Below are 17,596 nucleotides of genomic sequence, written 5' to 3' on the forward strand. Positions count from 1 at the left end.
CGGTACTTAAAATGTGAATTTGTTGTCGAACCCTTTCAATATTTGAACCATTTACAGTTGAAATGTGTAGGTTATCGTAGTGAGTCTATGTTTTTGGATCTGGTTGCTGTCGTTCTCTCAAGGAGTCTCCTATGATAGAACCCCTCCTGTGAACCCCATACCCTCGCCCTTGACTCTGGCAAGTTAAGTATTTTTAACACTTGAATGAATGAATATGAATGCCATTTAAAAAAACGTATATATTGTGAATAAATATATTTTTGTACTAACTAATTTTGTTCCAGCCTGATCTTCTTGCTCTTCTTCATACATTATTCAATAGAATTTACATTTATTTTGAACTGGAACGCTGTCTTGTCCTCAAACTGTGAACCTGTAATTTATTTTCGCCTAAATCCCGAGGACCTCCCCTCGCTTATTAAAGAAATGTGGCCTAGTTTCTTAGCTTATGACTGTTTATGGTAGGATCTCTCGCACCGTGGCCAATGCTACATACATATTCTATGTACAACAAGCTTAGCATTGCGGTGCACAGTATGGTTGTGATGGACCAAGCAGCCAGGATATGAGGACACAGTGGTGCAGGCAAAAATAAGGGTTTTCATTTACCTAAACAAAGGGTTAACAAAGGCGGCTAGGTGGCGCAGTGGGCAAGGCGCTCGCCACCAACGCAGGAGATGCTGGGTTCGAGCCCAGCTCTCGGCGTTGCTACCAGCTTGGCTGGTCGTTCATACTAATACAGTTAGTATGTATTAGGGGGTGGGAAGCTGGTGGGTGGGGATCGGACGTTGTGGACAGCGACTCCTACAGGTCGGTTGGTACGCCTGCGCAGTAGAATCAGGAAGCGACGAGGGCGGCGTGTCCCTCCCACGCAGACCCTCGCCGCTGAGAGATCGCGCTGTGCAGGTGAAAAGATGCGACGGCTGCCTCCTCGTGTACCGGAGGGGACACGTGATGCAAGGCTTCGTCCACATTGCAGCCGGCTTGTGGGAGGCATGGCCTAACAGCGTTCAAGACAGGGGAGGGTAGAATTGGACAATACGAAATTGGGGACGGGAGAAAAATAGAAAAATGGGAAGAAAAAGTAGATACAAAATAAAAAAAGGTTAACAAATACATAACTTCAAAACAGAATATAAATGGGCCCAAAAAATAGAAGGCAGAACAAAACAGACCTGAACTGAAAGGAAGCCCACTCACAAATGGTAAACTCAGCTATATATATATACTCAGTATACTGTAGGTCCTGGCCAGACACATTCACATAGGCAGGATAATTAATACAATTCATATTTTACTCAAATAATATCTTAAAATTCAGATGAATCTAATAAACAATAAACACAACATACAACATATCTACTAAACTGAACAACCAATAATCTTAAGTAATAAAGAAATGCATATAACAAACTAAATCATACGACAATGATTCGTCTTCAAGGTCCTCAACTGTCTGCCAGAGGAAATCCTATTCCTCATCATTTACATTTAACTGACGCTTTTATCCAAAGTGACCTACAAGTTTTGTACAACAAGTCAGCAGGAAGGGTACAAATCTATCAGCTGAGTAACAATGTTCATCAAAGTGTTGAGTACTAGGTTAGTATATTAGGACAAGTGCATGACAGTAAGGTTAGTTAGGGTTAGATTTTTTTTTTCATTTCAGATATTGATTGAAGAAGTGCGTCTTTAGAGACAGCTGGGTGACGTAGCGGAGATTGCGCTCGTCACCAATGCAAGAGACTCCGGTATCGAATCCCAGTCTCAGCATTGCCTTCGGCTCATTTGGCAGAGTCAGCGGGTGGAAGTCGATGGGTGGGGATTGGACGTTGTGGACAGCGACCCCTACAGGTCGGTTGGGAGATGCCTGCACAGCAGAGACAGGAAGTGGCGAGGGTAGTGTGAGCCTCCCATGCGTTACACCTCGCTAATGAGAGTCCGCGCTGGCAGGCGAAAAGATGTGACAGGCTGCCTCCTCGTGTGCCGGAGGGAACATGTGATGCAAGGCTTCTATCATCTCTACAAACAACCAGTGGGGGGCATAGTCGAGCAACGTTCAAGACAGGGGAGGGGAGAATTGGATACACGAAAATTGGGATGGGAGAAAAATTGAAAAAATAAGGAGAAAAAGTGGATAAAAAAAAAGAAGTGCGTCTTTAGTCAACGGCGAAAGATTGAACGGGTTTCGGCTGTCCTAACTGTGGTGGGAAGATCGTTCCATCATCAGGAACGCTGTGAGTCTGAATTCAGTTTGTGAGGATATGTCAGTGGTAAAAGTTCTGTCAGAACAGGAAGGGTTGGGTCATCATCACTCCCTTCCACGGCTACACAGTTCAATTGGGACCCAGGATCGATTGATGCTTCCGATACTGAAGATGAGCTGCGTGATTCCGTCTCTGTATCAAAATAGATAGATAGGAGAGTTTGTGATTGTGGGTATTCAATTGTCAACAATTGTCTGCAATAAAAATAATGAATAACACTAATAAAATAAAACAGAAATATATACCTTGAGCAGGAGAATATTTGGGTTGAGAAAATGCAAAGCCTGAGAAATGATGGAAACAGAAATAACATTAACAATACTTACAATTTAACATTTCACGTAGGTTGCGACCACATTTGGAGGGCGGAGCTAGGCGATCATGGAGTAGACGTGTTTCACGTGAGCTCCCTTCTATCGTGCGAAATATACTTTTCTCCCCATTAGTCTTTATTTTATTTTTATTTGTTATTTATCTGCTTGTTGAGTCGCCGAGTTTCAACTACTGTCGTCGACTTTTTTCAACTTTCTGCGATGTCGGTGGTGGAGACCAGATCCATGAGCGCCCCAGCCAGCAAACTGCCACCGGGCCTGACCGCGCCGTCGCCCGGTATCAATGAGATAAGCGAAGCTGTACTCTCGGTCATGACCAAACTCCATGCAGACTTTGAGACACGCTTCGCTGAAACACAAAGAAAAGTGCAGGCGGAATTTTTTGATAACCTTCATCGAGAGATGTCAGAGGAAATTAGGTTGGCGGTAGACCCGTTGAGAGACAAGATGGAGTCGCTGCACGTTGTCTCCTCGGCTAATGCTAACGAACTAGCCACGCTAACGACAGAGGCCTCACTACAAGGCGAGAGGATAGCGGGTCTGGAGACCTCCCTGCTGGCTAGGCAGGCTGAAGTTGCCAAACTACAGTCGGTAATTATGGAAATGCAGTCCCGGGAGAGACGCTACAACATCAGGATTGTTGGTGTACCGGAGGGCAACGAGGGAGGCCGTCTCTCGGAGACCATGCCGGAATTGCTGCAGGAAATACTGGGGAAAGATGTCCTCCCCACCCCTCCCGTATGTGAGTCGGCCTACAGAGCGGGCAGGACCAGTCCTGGAGTGAACAAAGAGCCGAGGCCCATCATTGTCAAGCTGAACAGGCTTCAGCAGAGGGAACTCATCATGCGGTCGGCCCGTGCCAGAAGGGGTAAACTAAGTCTTGGCGATCACAAAGTGGCCATTTTCGAAGACTTTACGCCGGAGGTTCAAGCACAGAGAGGCGAATACAAAGTGGTCATGTCCAGGCTATGGAAAGTAGGCCTGAGGCCTACGCTATTCGCTCCCGCGAAATTATCTGTGCTGGGTAAGGACGATGATCGGCGTTCATTTTGGTCGTTGGCTAAAGCGAAGGAATATCTCGAGGGGATAGCCGAGACGGTAGCTTGATATCTATGTCGGGTGAGTGACTTGGCGATGTGGGCCTGAATACATTGATAGGGCCGACTACTCACAAATGCTTGCTGAAGTTGCTGTCATGCCCAGACATGCTAACTGTCCACTGCCCATCCAAACTAGCGGGGCTTCCCAATGACTTCTGTTACTTGCTAATGCTGACCTCATGGTCGTACTTGTGTGTCGCCTCTATGAAAGCTAGCGAGCTAGCTGAACAATGTACATAACAGATTTTAACGTGCTAGCCGGATTCATCACTAGCTTACGCGCTAGCCTCGGGCTAGCTAGCAGGCTGTGTCTATCGCCTGCGCCGAGACATTCGAGACCCGTTAATGTTTACGTATTTTGGTTGTTGTTGCTGTTTAAGTGACATCGGTTTGCACAATTCAACGGTGATCGGGTCCTTAACTAACTTCTTGTATGCTTTTATTTTTATATCCAGGCTGTTTTGAGCTTTGGGCTCCAGTAGTAGAAGGTCGGTTGAATATATATATACAATATATGATAACAGGTTGTGTCAGGTATAGCTTATAACTATCCCCGGGTTAATGAAGGTGTTTAATTCTATTCTTACATAGGTTATGTCATTCCAGCCGTTGTGCCTGATCAGAGGGGCTGTTACATGCGTGCACTTTGACCATAACCCCCTTTTTTCCTTTTCTTCTTATTGTCGATGTTTAAATGACAGCTGTTTGCGCAATTTACCTGTGATCCGATCCTGCCTTAGACTATCTGCTGGTATGCTTTAATTTAATTTTGTTTTGAATTTTCCTTTATCCATTTATGCTATAACATTGCAACATTAATACGCAGACTCGGAAGTAGATGGTTACAGGGTTGATGTTGAGTTATTATATAATAATGGCTATTTTTTCCATTATAGTTGTCTCATGTTAGGGCCAAGGCTCACGGTGGTTTTCGACCGATATCTTTATTGAATTTAATTTTTATTTGGGTTTATTGGACTAGTGGGGGTTTAATCAGGGGTTTATCTAGAGGGGGGTCGGAGTGGAGAGCGTCTTATTGGATCCATGACTCCAGTGGGGAATGATAGGAAGATGACCATCCTTAGTGGATGGGGCATAGGGAGGGGATTGGAGAGTGGGTATAGGAGGGTTTATAATAGGACGGGTGGGTTAGGGTTTAGAGTAGAAGGAGGGGGGGGTTGTAACTGGGGTGGTATTTTTCTGTGTTTTATGTACTGTTGTCTTATATGTGTGTAATTGTTCCTCCTCTGAACTCCTGGGATCGACCGTCTGGGCCCGCCTGGATCAGCGCCTCTGTACTCAGCCTGGCTGCACTGGTATGTTCTCTACGCATTTAGACAAACTCGACCATGGCTAAATTGAATATTTTAATTTGGAACGCAGGGGGTCTTAACGCCCCACACAAGCGTGCCAGTGTCCTTTGGTTATTGAAGAGAAGAAATATTGACATTGCTCTCCTTAGTGAGACGCATTTATTGGTGGGTGATGTTGTGTCAAGGCTAGCAAATCGACAATATCACGTTATCTCCTCATCCTCAGCCGATGATAAGACGAAAGGAGTCGTCATAGTTACAAGACGTAACCTTGATATCAAAGTCCTGGATGTGTGGTCGGACACGGAGGGAAGGATTACTATAGCAAAAGTTGAGTTCTCTCATAGGAAGATGGCAATAATAGCATTGTATGCCCCTAACACATTTGATTCAGCGTTCTATAATACAATCACGAAGAATATGTTGGAACTTAACACTTTGAGCGCCACGCCTGGTTTTCCGTTTTACCGGCTGAATGCCACCATCGGCGCCAATGTTAACGTTAATATCGCCTAATCTATGTTTTAAATTATGGCTATGTGTCTAATCTGCCCATCGCATTATCAAATACTATTTTCCAGTCAGTGCTGTGAAGGCAGATTGTTTTTTTATCGCGTCGTTTCAGTTTCAGAGCAGTTAGAAAAGCCCCCGTTTTGATATAAAAAACAGCTCATTCTGGAGCATTCTATGAAAATCGTCTTTTAGTGGAATATTCCACAACGTTGATATTCGTCTGCCTTTTTATGAATCGTTTTCAAATAAACGCTAGATGATCAATATTATACGTGCACGCAAGCACATTACGGCCGCGCACTGATAATCGCTCTGTTGATTTCCTCACGGACTTTTACAGTGAAACCGAATAAGGACATTTCACAAAACAGCTTATAACTTCATCAAACTTACTCTGATTATCCTAACACTGATAACATAGAGTCCTTACCTGACATCAGATGGTATCCAACTGGTATATTCCAATTCCTGATCACCATTCGAAAAAATCAATATGTGTATGGATCCAACGCGATACTGTAGATCTCCATGATCAACGGGGATCTGAGGTTCCAGAATGAACTGTGGTAACCCCGGCTGGATCAGTGAACTGGAAAATGTGGAGTACCGGATTTTTTTCCCCATTCATTTTCATTGAGTCCATTCCAAAATCACTTATGTCATCTGGGAGACGACAGGGGGCGCTTTTTTTTTTTTTTTTAACCCGAGAAATCTCGTGAGTGGCACTCAAAGTGTTAATGGATACGCTCTCATTGTGGGTGGCGATTTTAATGCGTGCTGGGATGCGGAGATGGATAGGTCCGGGTCCTCTGAAACAAGCAACCAAAAACAGTCCTCTAAGGCCCTCAGGATGTGGGCCCAGGACACGGGGCTCGCAGACCTATGGCGCTTATCCAATCCCACCCTCAAGGATTACTCTCACCTGTCAGCCAGACACAAAACCTTCTCTCGAATAGACTATGCATTCACGTCCCCTAATATGTTTGATAGTTTCGACGTCTCATTGGTTCCCCTGGCTCTCTCGGACCACAAGGGGATTTTCCTTGTGGCAACCTTTGGCAGGCTCTCCACGAGAGCTCCCAGGTGGCATTTTAACTCAACCTTATTAAAGAACGATGATTTCTGTTCTGAGTTCAGGAGTAAACTAGCTGAATTCTTGCAGATCAATGTTGGCACGGTCGATGACCCCAGGGTCCTATGGAACGCATTGAAAGGATTTATCAGGGGTCATGTCACACTTTTCGCCTCCAATTTGCGTAAATCCCGGTAAAAAAAACTAGAAGGACTGGAAACATTATATGCGGACCTATACGCATCTTTGCAAACTAACTATAGTGAACGACTAAACACACAACGTAAGATAGTCAAGAAAGAAATAAACTCCATACTTAAACAACAGTCTGAGTTCTTGATACATAGGACAAGGCAAAATTACTACTTTCACGGCTCCAGGCCTAGCCATCTATTGGCAATGAAAATACGCTCGAAACTTTCTTTTTTAGCGTTTATCGCTTTTTCTGGTCAAGCATGACCGACAGAAACAGGTTGAATGGGATGTAGAGTAGGGGAAGACACTCTGAGAAAATACGGCGGGTCCGGGAATCGAACTCGTGTACCCCAGATCCGTGACGAGCACGGTTGTCCCCGACGCAGAAATAGCGCCGAGATACGCGGTGAGCTACGGGAGCTCCCCCGATCAATGACACTTTTAAAGAGTTTTACTCACAGTTATATAGCTCAGAGGTTAATCTCGACGACTCTAAATTTGAATCGTTCATTGGCGGGCTTGAGATACCCCACATTTCTGAGGAAGAGGCTAAGGAACTGGGGAAACCGATCACTCTTATGGAACTAAGGGAGACGATTGCTGAAATGCAGAGGGGTAAGGCACCAGGCTGGGATGGTATTCCACCCGAGGTGTATTTAGCTTTCTGGGACCAACTGGGTCCATTGATGCTCGATATGATCAATTACGCTATCGAACAAGGGGAGTTCTCAAGAGATGTCAACATGGCGTTGATTTCTTTACTTCTCAAGAAGGACAAAGATCCCAATGATTGTGGTAGCTATAGGCCCTTGAGTCTTCTCGGGGCCGATTTAAAAGTGTTTGCCAAGGTGCTGGCCCGCCGCCTGCAGAGATTTATGACGGTATTGGTACACTGCGATCAAACTGGTTTTATCCCGGGGCGCCTGGCTGCAGATAATCTTAGGAGGCTGTTGCATGTAGTCGATAACAGTAAAGACAATACAGCTCCGTCCACAGTTCTGTCTTTGGATGCCATGAAGGCGTTTGACAGACTAGAATGGTCATACCTGTGGAAGGTACTTGAGGTCATGGGTCTTGGAAAGAATTTTATTCATATGATTAAAGTCCTGTATGCCTCGCCGTCGGCAATGACAGGCAAAAACTGTTCCACACTTTTCCCAGTCTCCAGATCTTCTAGACAGGGTTGTCTGAGCCCAGGACTATTCGCGCTTTCCCTCGAACCATTGGCCCAATTTATTAGGCAATCGGAGGACATCGTCCCCATAATGATCAATAATACACCACACAAAATTGCTCTCTATGCGGATGACCTACTGATTTTTATGGATGACCCTTCCCGGTCGGCCACAAAATTATTGGGAATAATCGACGACTTTGGTAAATTGTCAGGCTTTAAGATTAACTGGAACAAATCAGCCTGCCTACCTCTCAATGAGCTGGCCAAAGCGGTGCGACTACCAGCTGATATCCCCATAGTGGAACATTTTAAATACTTAGGCATAGAGATATTCCCCACGCTGAGTCAAACTACTAAGTTCAACTTCACGGGTACTTATGATAAAATACGCCAGGATCTAGACAGATGGTCGTCCCTTCCTAACTCCTTACAAGCCCGAGCTTCCATAATCAAAATGAACGTCCTGCCTAGGATACATTTTGTTAGCTCAATGCTCCCCCTGCCCCCTCCAATAGACCACTGGCGCAAGGTACAATCGATGGTATCTAAGTTTATCTGGAATAACAAACGCCCCGAGAATCAAAAGAGCTACTACTCAACGTAGGAAACAAGATGGGGGCCTTGCAATCCCTGATTTTAAGCTTTATTTCTGGTCCTTTTCACTGAGACCTCTGATGTGCTGGCTAGACCCTGTAGATGCTGTATCTTGGCGCTCCTTAGAAGCGGCGGCGGTCTCACCGCTAAGATTGCAGGATGTGGTGTACTCCACTGTCCCTATTTCGAAATGCCGACTGAGGTATGGACCGATCATAACTCACGTGATCCAGACGTGGAGTAATGTACAGAAGTCGTGTGGGGTTAAATGCCTGTGGCACCTGGACTCTCCAATTTTTAATAACCAGCAATTACTTGTTGGGCACAAGCCGGTTAATATTCCTCAATGGCAAAGGAGGGGGGTTCATACTCTGGAGGATATTTATGATAAGAACGGCCTCCGTGCGTTTCAGGACTTAAGAGAATTTTATGATCTTCCCGGCGAGTCCTTCTTTCTTTACCTTCAACTAAGGTCAGCGCTGAGGGCGCATGGCGTGCCGTGGGCTCAAGCTTTGCAACCACATCCCTTCCTCAGGCTCATAGTGGACAGGACGACCTCCAGAGGGTTTGTCTCAGACTTTTATACGCTCTTAATTCAATCCACGTATAAAAATGTATCATTGGATACAATCTGGCGTGTGGATATCCCGGAGTTGGACCCCGAGTTTGACTGGGATGATGTTTGGGCAAATGTGGCATTGTCTTCCCGCAACCCCAATCACCAGCAAATTAATTTTAATTATATTCATAGGACCTATCTTACACCTAGGAAGCTATTTGCTATGGGACTGATAACCGACTCTCGGTGCACTTTGTGCTCTCAAAAGGCCACTGGCACTTATATGCATATGTATTGGGATTGCCCACCAGTGGCCCGCTTCTGGAGGTCAATAACGGACAAACTTTCAGATCTGTGTGGCTTAACTGTTATGGTTTGTAACCGACCCCAATCGCACAACACAAGACAGGTATGAGAGTAAGCCAAAACAGGGCAAATATTTATTATAGAACAAAAAAGCGGCACAGTCCCTTTAAGGGAAAACACAAAAACACTAGAGTCAAGGAAATATGGAAAATGCGGCACTGTGCCTTTAAGAGGCGAACAGGCTAAGTGACTAAGGCTAAGGGCCAGGGCTAAGGACCAGGGCTAAGTGTCAGGGCCAGGACCAGGGGCACTGGAGAGGGGGACAGGGACAGAGGCCCGGAGAGGCGGGCTGGAGACAGGGACAGAGAACAGGGTTAAGGCCTTGGACAGGGCGAGGGCCAGAGCTGCTTACAGGGATGAGGACAGGGTTCCGACGGCGGAGGCCTGGCACAGGGACAGGGGCCAGACGGTGGAGGCCTGGCACGGGGCCAGGGGCCCGACGGCGGAGGCCTGGCACGGAGACAGGGGCCCGACGGCGGGGGCCTGGCACGGGAACAGGGGCCCGACAGCGGGGCCTGGCACGGAGATCCTCCTCCTCCTCTTCGGATGCTGCAGACGGGCAGCGCAGAACAAAGGGGGTCCCAGGGGACCGGGATGGGAACACGCCGTCCTCCCGTGGAATACTAGGGAGCGACGACGAGCCTGGGTCCAAGGGGAACGGGATGGGCACACGCCGTCCTCCCGTGGAATACTAGGGAGCGACGACGAGCCTCACCCCCAGGAACGAGGATCACGAAAAGACGCCTTCCTCCCGTGGAATCGGGAGCGATGACGAGCCGGCTTGACATCTGGAGTGGGAACACTGGAAAACCTCCCGTAGAGAATTAGAGAGCGAAGACGGTGTCCCACTCCAGGCAAACGGCGACAGGTGGTGATGGCTGGCACGTCGTCTCACGCCGGAGACGCGGCAGGTGATGGTAACGTACAGGATGGTAACGTACAGAACTCCATGAACACAGAGTGTACACAGATACAGATACAGAACGAACACAGAGTCCAGGACACAGAACGACCCGACAAGGACTGGAGGGGAGTCTGCAACCTATGTACTCTCCCGAGGTGATTGCAAACTCCCAACAGGTGCGTGAAGGTAGAGGATCAAGGATGTCCAAGGGTGGGGGCTGGTGAAGAGTAGAGGAGAGTAAATCATCGCAAGGGTGGGGGCTGGTGAAGAGTAGAGGAGAGTAGACAGGGAAAACACAGGAAAAAGGTCCAGGGACAGGCGAATCCTCACATTAACTATCCCATTCACAGCTGTTACGCTACTCCTGAACGATATAACAACACTACCCGCGTCCGTACAACTGAAAAGGGTTGTCCTAGCGGGCGTCACAGCGGCGAAGAAGCTAATAGCAATGAGATGGAAGGAGCCTGAGAAGCTCACAGTGATTAACTGGTCCCTAACACTGTTGGATGTGATTTATCTTGAGATATCCACGGCGCGGGTGATTGGGGTGGGGCAGGCTGGGATTGACCTATGGTTCGCAGAAGGTTAGGACCGCCGTGTGCGGTTGGGGTGCTTGTTCGGGGGAGTCCGGCGGTCTCGTGGGAGGGGGAGGAGGAAATGTCTTGTCTGTCTTGTCTTTTGTGATGTCTTGAATTTAACTAGGGATTTTATTGGGGGGCAGCTATTTAGCTAGTTCTTCGCTATTTGGTCATCTGTTAGATAGTACCCCTGGAATTTTGAATTTAAAATTTAAAAAGGTTGAACTCTGTTTTCTTTTCTTTTTGTCTTTATAATTTATAAATTGTTATATTCTGTATTATTATTGTTTTTGTTATTTTCCTGTGAAGTTCTGTGTATTGTGATTGTGATTAATGTGTTGTCTTGTTTCATGTAAGTAATAATAAAAAATTTGATAAAAAAAAAACAATACTTACAATTTATTTTATGAAAGCATAATGTGATATCAATCTTTATTTTTACATAATTATTACATATCTTTAACACTAGAAAGGCCACTGTTTTTAAATTTATTTATTATTTATCTATTTCTACCTAAAAAGGTCATTAACTCATTGGACGGCAGACCTTATGATAGTCGGGTTAACTCGCCATCGCTTGAGCGCCAATCACGAGTATAGCCGCGTTTTAATCGTTATTTCTTTTATTAGCGATATCCATTCATTTTCATCCATCCAGCCTGATGCTATCGTTGGGAATGGGTCTGAGCTCGCAAAAGGGCAAATACCGCCCCCTACGCCTTCCGGCTGGTATTGCACTCCACTGGGAATGGTATAGTTTTTTTTCTGGGACGATCCAAGCCCTGCGGGCATGGTTTAAATAATCAGGCGAGGTAACCTGATTTCAACGATAGAACTGCGAGGCTGCCCCCCCCCCCCCCCCCCTCATATGCAATGCTGTTGAATGTGGCACGGACCTCCGCGCCCAGTACTTCAAATGGCGGTCAGATAATTGGATAATTTCTTTTGCATTACATCAGATACAAGGTAAGAACATTATATATAAATTTGATCGTTGATCTGATATGTATTTCTACCCGATCGATGCTGTATCTGTGTGTGTATGTGTGGCTGTTTTCCGTTGTTTGCAGGAGGTGGGGGGGGGGGGGGGGGGGCGCCGCGCTACGAGGGCCATTTCATGTATGCATGAGGAAGGACAATAATGATGATATAGTGTTGATTTCAGGAAGATTCGATAATCAGCTGAAAAATGACAATGTGTTTTGTGTATTCCACTAAAGGGCTATTATCGCGTCTTTCTCTGGAATTACTAGAAGTCACCAAAACTATACTCGTATTCAAAACGGTATAAAACGGAACTGTACCGATGAAAAAACAATCCGTTTTGTACATGTTGACTGCAAGCAACTCACTGATAATCGACGAGTGTATTAGACCCATAGCCATAATTTAAGATATATTTTAAGCACTCGCAAATCTCCCCGTCCTCCCATTGATTAAATCGCTGGCCATCTAGACCTAATTCAGTCATATAGCTCCGGAGCTGAATGAGTTAACAGTTTCCTTTTATGGCAAGCAGGTTGTGTTATTCTGAATTAATTCATAAACTATAAAATGTATTAAAATTGTTGTCCTGATGTTTCTTATTACCCATCCTAACATAACAAATCCATATAATTTTCATATTTCTTATGGACATTATGTGGCAGTAATATGTGAGCAGTCAAAATTACTGTTTTTTTTGTTTGATCCACTTTTTCTCCCATTTTCTATATTTTCTCCCATCCCAATTTCGTATCATCCAATTCAACCCTCCCCTGTCACGAACGCTGTTTCTTGCCTCCCACAAGCCGGCTGCAATGTGGACTAAGTCATACATAGCACAAGTCCCCTCCGGTACTTGAGGTAACAGCAGTCGCATCTTTTCACCTGCGTAGCTCGATCTCTCAGTGGCGAGGAGTAACGCGTGGGAGGCTCACTTCCTGATTCTACTGCGCAGGCGCATCAACCGACCTGTAGGAGTCGCTGTCCACAACGCCCGATCCCCACCCATCAGTTTCCCACCCCCTAATACGGCCAATGTGTATTAGTATGAACGACCAGCTAAACTGAAAGCAATGTGGAGCGCTGGGCTCGAACAGGCGAGCCCAGCGTCTCCGCATTCGTGGCGAGCGCCTTGCCCACTACGCCACGTAGCCGCCAACAGTCAAAATTACTGTTATGGCCTTTCTTGTACTGTAGTTATGGAATTCCGGTCATTCTAGTATTAACTAGTACTTATCATGTACATTATTACTGTAATCATGTTCCTCTCTTGACCAATACTTACATTTCAGTCTCCACATGGCAAAGACGGCAGAAGATATGATCAGTATCGGTATGACCACTGCCAGGATTACTAAAATGATGGAGAAGTCATCTGGATCGCTCTCAGATTCTGTCAACAAGCACATAATGTAATGTCAGTACATTTCACTACCAAAGTATGCAGTAGTCCTTTCAGATTCAGTTGTAGTCAGACAGAATTATGTCAAAATAATTATAAAAATGAAAAGAAAATTGTGCATATACGGTAAACAGTGCATTTATATAGCGCTTTTATCCAAATCGCTTTACAATTTGTTCCTCACATTCACACACCGATGGCAGAGGCAACCATGCAAGGTGCCAACCTGCACATCGGGAGCGCAGTTTAGGGGTTAAGTGACTTGCTCAAGGACACTTCGAAATGGGAGGAGTGGGAATCGAACCAGGAAGCTCATTTGGGCTCGTCATCTTACCCCAGGTAACGGGCATCTTGTTGTCCAGACTGAGGTGAGAGGTCATGCAGGTGTAGTTGTGTCTCTCTCTCAGCTCTTGTGCACTGACCTCCATGGTCCTCCTCACTTGATAAGTTCCATCCATGTTGGGCAGCACCGGCCCCCCTGTGAGCCTCTCCTCTGCTACAGGCTGGCCGTCCCTCAGCATGGTCAGGTTAATGAAACGAGGGTAGAAGCCGGTGGCCAGACAGCCCACCTGAGCCAAGCCGCCATCTTTGTTTACCCTGTGAAAGACTCGAACCCTGGGGCGCTCTGGGGAGACAACATTCATACAGTCATACTGCTTCAGAGGCATAAATAAAGGGAGTTCTTGGGGTCCGGGGGTACTGGGGTGGGGGGTAGGAGTGGTGGAGGAAATGTCTTTTGTGGTGTCTGTAATAGTATAAGTTGATTTTTTATGCTCTGTATTTATTATTTGTATTATTGCTAATGTCATTATTGTTGTTATTATTATTGTTGTGGTATTGTGAGGTCTTGTTATTATTATTACTACTGTATTGTGTTGGTCTTGTTTTATGTATAAAACGAAAAAAGAAATATATATATTTGATCAAAATAAATAAATAAAGGGAGTTCAAGACCCTTATAACTCTCAGACTATACTACGTACATATACACTACTTATAGCTTCTATCCAGGCCATCAGGATGCCCAGTGACTCTATGCAACACTAACCCATCCATCTACATTCACTGCACACACATCCACATGCACACACTCTCTAAACACTCATTTTAAACACTACACCATATTTGATCTATTTATTACAAAAATATTTGCACTACATCCCTACCACCTCCATTGTTTGCATGTTGTACTTAGTGTTTGTACTTTATTATTCTTACTGTATGAAGCACATTCTCAGGGGGCTCATATACAGAACCAAGCATTTCACTGAAATGTACATGTACTTTATATGTGACAAATAAAACAAAACTTGAAACACTAGAACATTTTCACGTCAGCTACAAGGAAGGGCCAAGGGTCCCCAAATAAAACCCTGCACCTGTGGCCACTGTATGCTAGTGTCATGTTTAGTGAATGTTCAACACAGTAGCCAACTTACCTTTTCTACGAACAATGTTCTTCTTTTGCTCAAGGAAAAAGTGCAAATATTTGACGCAAATCGGCAGGTAAACATTTTCCATAAGGCTTTGAACAGTCTGTTTCCTCAGTCTGTTGAACACAAGCTCTGGCCATTCAGGATGATAGTTGTACTGTTGTTTGTTGAAATTTAACGTGCCCCCGTCGACTCCATTGAAAACCTCCTTTATCATGATATGGCCTCGTTTGTCGTCGCCCAGTAATTCACAGCCAGTGATTCTTTGCTGCACAATTAGTCCTTTAATGAAAACAAAAGCAGAATACAATTTAATTAAACTGAAGAAAACAAGTCAATAGATTGTTTTGTTTTGTTTGTTTATTTAAAGGATCCCCATTAGCTTATGTCGTAGCATTTTGCTAATCTTCCTGGGGTCCACACACAATCAACATTACAACAAATAATACATCAATACAGAAAATAAATAAAAATGTACAGTATTAAACAAAACAATTTATAATAATAAGTCAAATGAACAGAAGAACATACAATTATTGATACAGTAAAAATATAAAAACAAATCCAGTTTAACCCAACGAGTCATTGTCATCCTATACAAACATGAACCAAAAGCAAACATCTCTATAAGCGTCCAATCAACCCAACTAAACAAACAAAGAAAATTAAACAACCTGTCATCAAACACTTAAAGGAACACGCCAACTTTTTGGGAAATTTGCTGATTTGCCATCTACCCTGGAGTTAGACAAGCAGATACATACCCTTTTCTTCTCTGTGCATGCAGGGCACGAAATTAACTTTTTGACTCACCGGCCAGTGGTGGGTAGATGGGAAGAATCTACCCGCCAAGCATATTTCTTACCTGCCAAATTTATTTTGATTAAAAAATATATATATATATATTTTATATACATTTTTTTTTTTAATAAAATATATATTATATAATCATACTTGTAGTTGTATTATCTGCGATACATCGCCACCACGCAATAAGTCAAAATGCTCGCTATCTGCAAACAGCTCCACTGTCTGTGTGTATACTTGAGTAGCCTCCAGCTCCAGCAAGGATTCTCCGGCGCTGCAGCTAGAACCCTATATTCTGCTAGACCCTACATTTAGCATGCAAAGATTCTCCGGCGCTGCAGCTGGACCCTATTGGTATAATGTTACGGTTCTTTGGTCAAATCACATTCAACATGCCCTCAGCTAGAATACGCATTGAATCAATGTTATAAGACATTGATATCAGGAGCTATATGTAGCTACTGCTAGCCCGCTAGATAACGTTAAGACAATTTAGTTTACTGGGACATATAGAGCTAACGTGAGCTAGCTAACGTGAGCTAGCTAACGAGGGAACGGAGGTATTATGCACTCGAGTCGACTATTGCTGGAGCATTTGTTGATATCAGCAGCTATCAGTAGCTAGCCAGCTAGATACCGTTAGACAATGCCTCGTCATGTATTAAACTAAAAGTGAATAGTTGACTGGGTCATTGTTTAAACAGTAACGGTAGCTCATGGAGGTCCGCTCTAGACTAGAGCAGACTGCCTCTGTGATTGATACGAGCAGAAGCCAATGGTATCCCGCTGCTGGGCTGGGCGGATATGACTCGTTGCCACGTTTTGTTTTCAAAATAAGAGTATCATACGAACCGAATGTTGCTAACTGCCGGAGCCATCGATATTATGACTGGAGATGCGCTTGCGGCGGAAATGAGACCCGCACAGATTTTCAAAATAAGAGTATCGTTATGAACTTGATTGATTGATTACACGCCACACGGCGGGCAGACCTCTCAGTGGGAGGCGCCAAACGTAAAAACTGAGCGCCAATGGCGCTTGGCGGGCTCTAGTTTCGCCCCCTGTGTGCATGCATTAGCCTGGGCGCAGTGATTTCATCACCTCAAAATCCCTGTTGTTTTTTGAAAAACAGGGCTTTTGAGGTGATGAAATCACTGCGCCCAGGCAGCAGTGGTTCGGCAAACAAATTTTTCGAGTATATATCTGCTTAGAAAACGAAAATGTCTAATTATTATTATAATTTTTTGGTAAATACACAGGTCACAACATGTTTACTGGAAAGTTTTGGAGTTGTATTTGGAGTGTATTCCATGACTGTTGGGAACTAGGCTACACTGGCACACCTACTTCCAGTGAATGACGCTAAGCTAGGCTAACGGTGCAGCTGTTCCCTAAGCCTAATGCATGCTCAGAGAAGAAAAGGGTATGTATCTGCTTGTCTAACTGGGTAGATGGCAAATAAGCTAATTTCCCCAAAAGTTGCCGTGTTCCTTTCAGTGTTTGATGACAGGTTGTTGTAAGTGCATCTTCAGTCTCTTGTTGAACAATATTTAGTTTTTTTCTTTGCGGATATGAAGAGGAACACTCTTCTCTATGTAAATGTAAGAAACGTTTTTGACTCCTACGTCATCGTGAATTAGGCTAATAAACAAGAGATTATGGGAGCTCACCATTTGTGGAGTTAAAGCGATTCTGTGCAAGCGATGTCCTCTTCTTCATGCTATAGAACGTGTCCCCAAAAACCACACCCATCTCATTTTGGGCAACTTCATCCAACTCCATCTCTTGGCCCCCATGCTTATGGTATATAAACCTCTGGTCGTTTGAATCATAGTAGCCCACCTGAACATCATCCAGCATCAGAACTGCAGAGAATTCAGGAAACTGTGTCTGTCCACTTATGTGTGTTGCGAATATCCACAGAGAGTGTAGGCCTTCACCTGTGGAGTAGAATATCTTTAGGTTCATGGATCAAAGGGAATGGCAAATGTGTTGTG

At 44.7% G+C, this 17,596-nt stretch overlaps 1 protein-coding gene across 1 annotated transcript in view; it reads right to left on the reverse strand.

The window, feature by feature from the left end:
• Positions 1–1,349: 1,349 nt before the first annotated feature.
• The window catches only part of LOC311244166 (DLA class I histocompatibility antigen, A9/A9 alpha chain-like), a 29,015-nt gene continuing 12,768 nt past the window's right edge, over positions 1,350–17,596 (reverse strand). The window contains exons 2-7 of the mRNA XM_084333574.1: positions 17,348–17,539; positions 14,799–15,074; positions 13,694–13,984; positions 13,243–13,350; positions 2,513–2,551; positions 1,350–2,399 (exon numbers count right to left, since the gene is read on the reverse strand). Coding sequence (XP_084189700.1) covers positions 2,227–2,399; positions 2,513–2,551; positions 13,243–13,350; positions 13,694–13,984; positions 14,799–15,074; positions 17,348–17,539 — 1,079 coding nt within the window. The 3' untranslated portion in view covers positions 1,350–2,226. The remainder of the gene's footprint in view (positions 2,400–2,512; positions 2,552–13,242; positions 13,351–13,693; positions 13,985–14,798; positions 15,075–17,347; positions 17,540–17,596) is intronic.

The sequence above is a fragment of the Notolepis coatsorum genome, assembly GCF_963971535.1.
Source record: "Notolepis coatsorum genome assembly, chromosome: 17".
Taxonomy (NCBI): Eukaryota; Metazoa; Chordata; class Actinopteri; order Aulopiformes; family Paralepididae; genus Notolepis; species Notolepis coatsorum.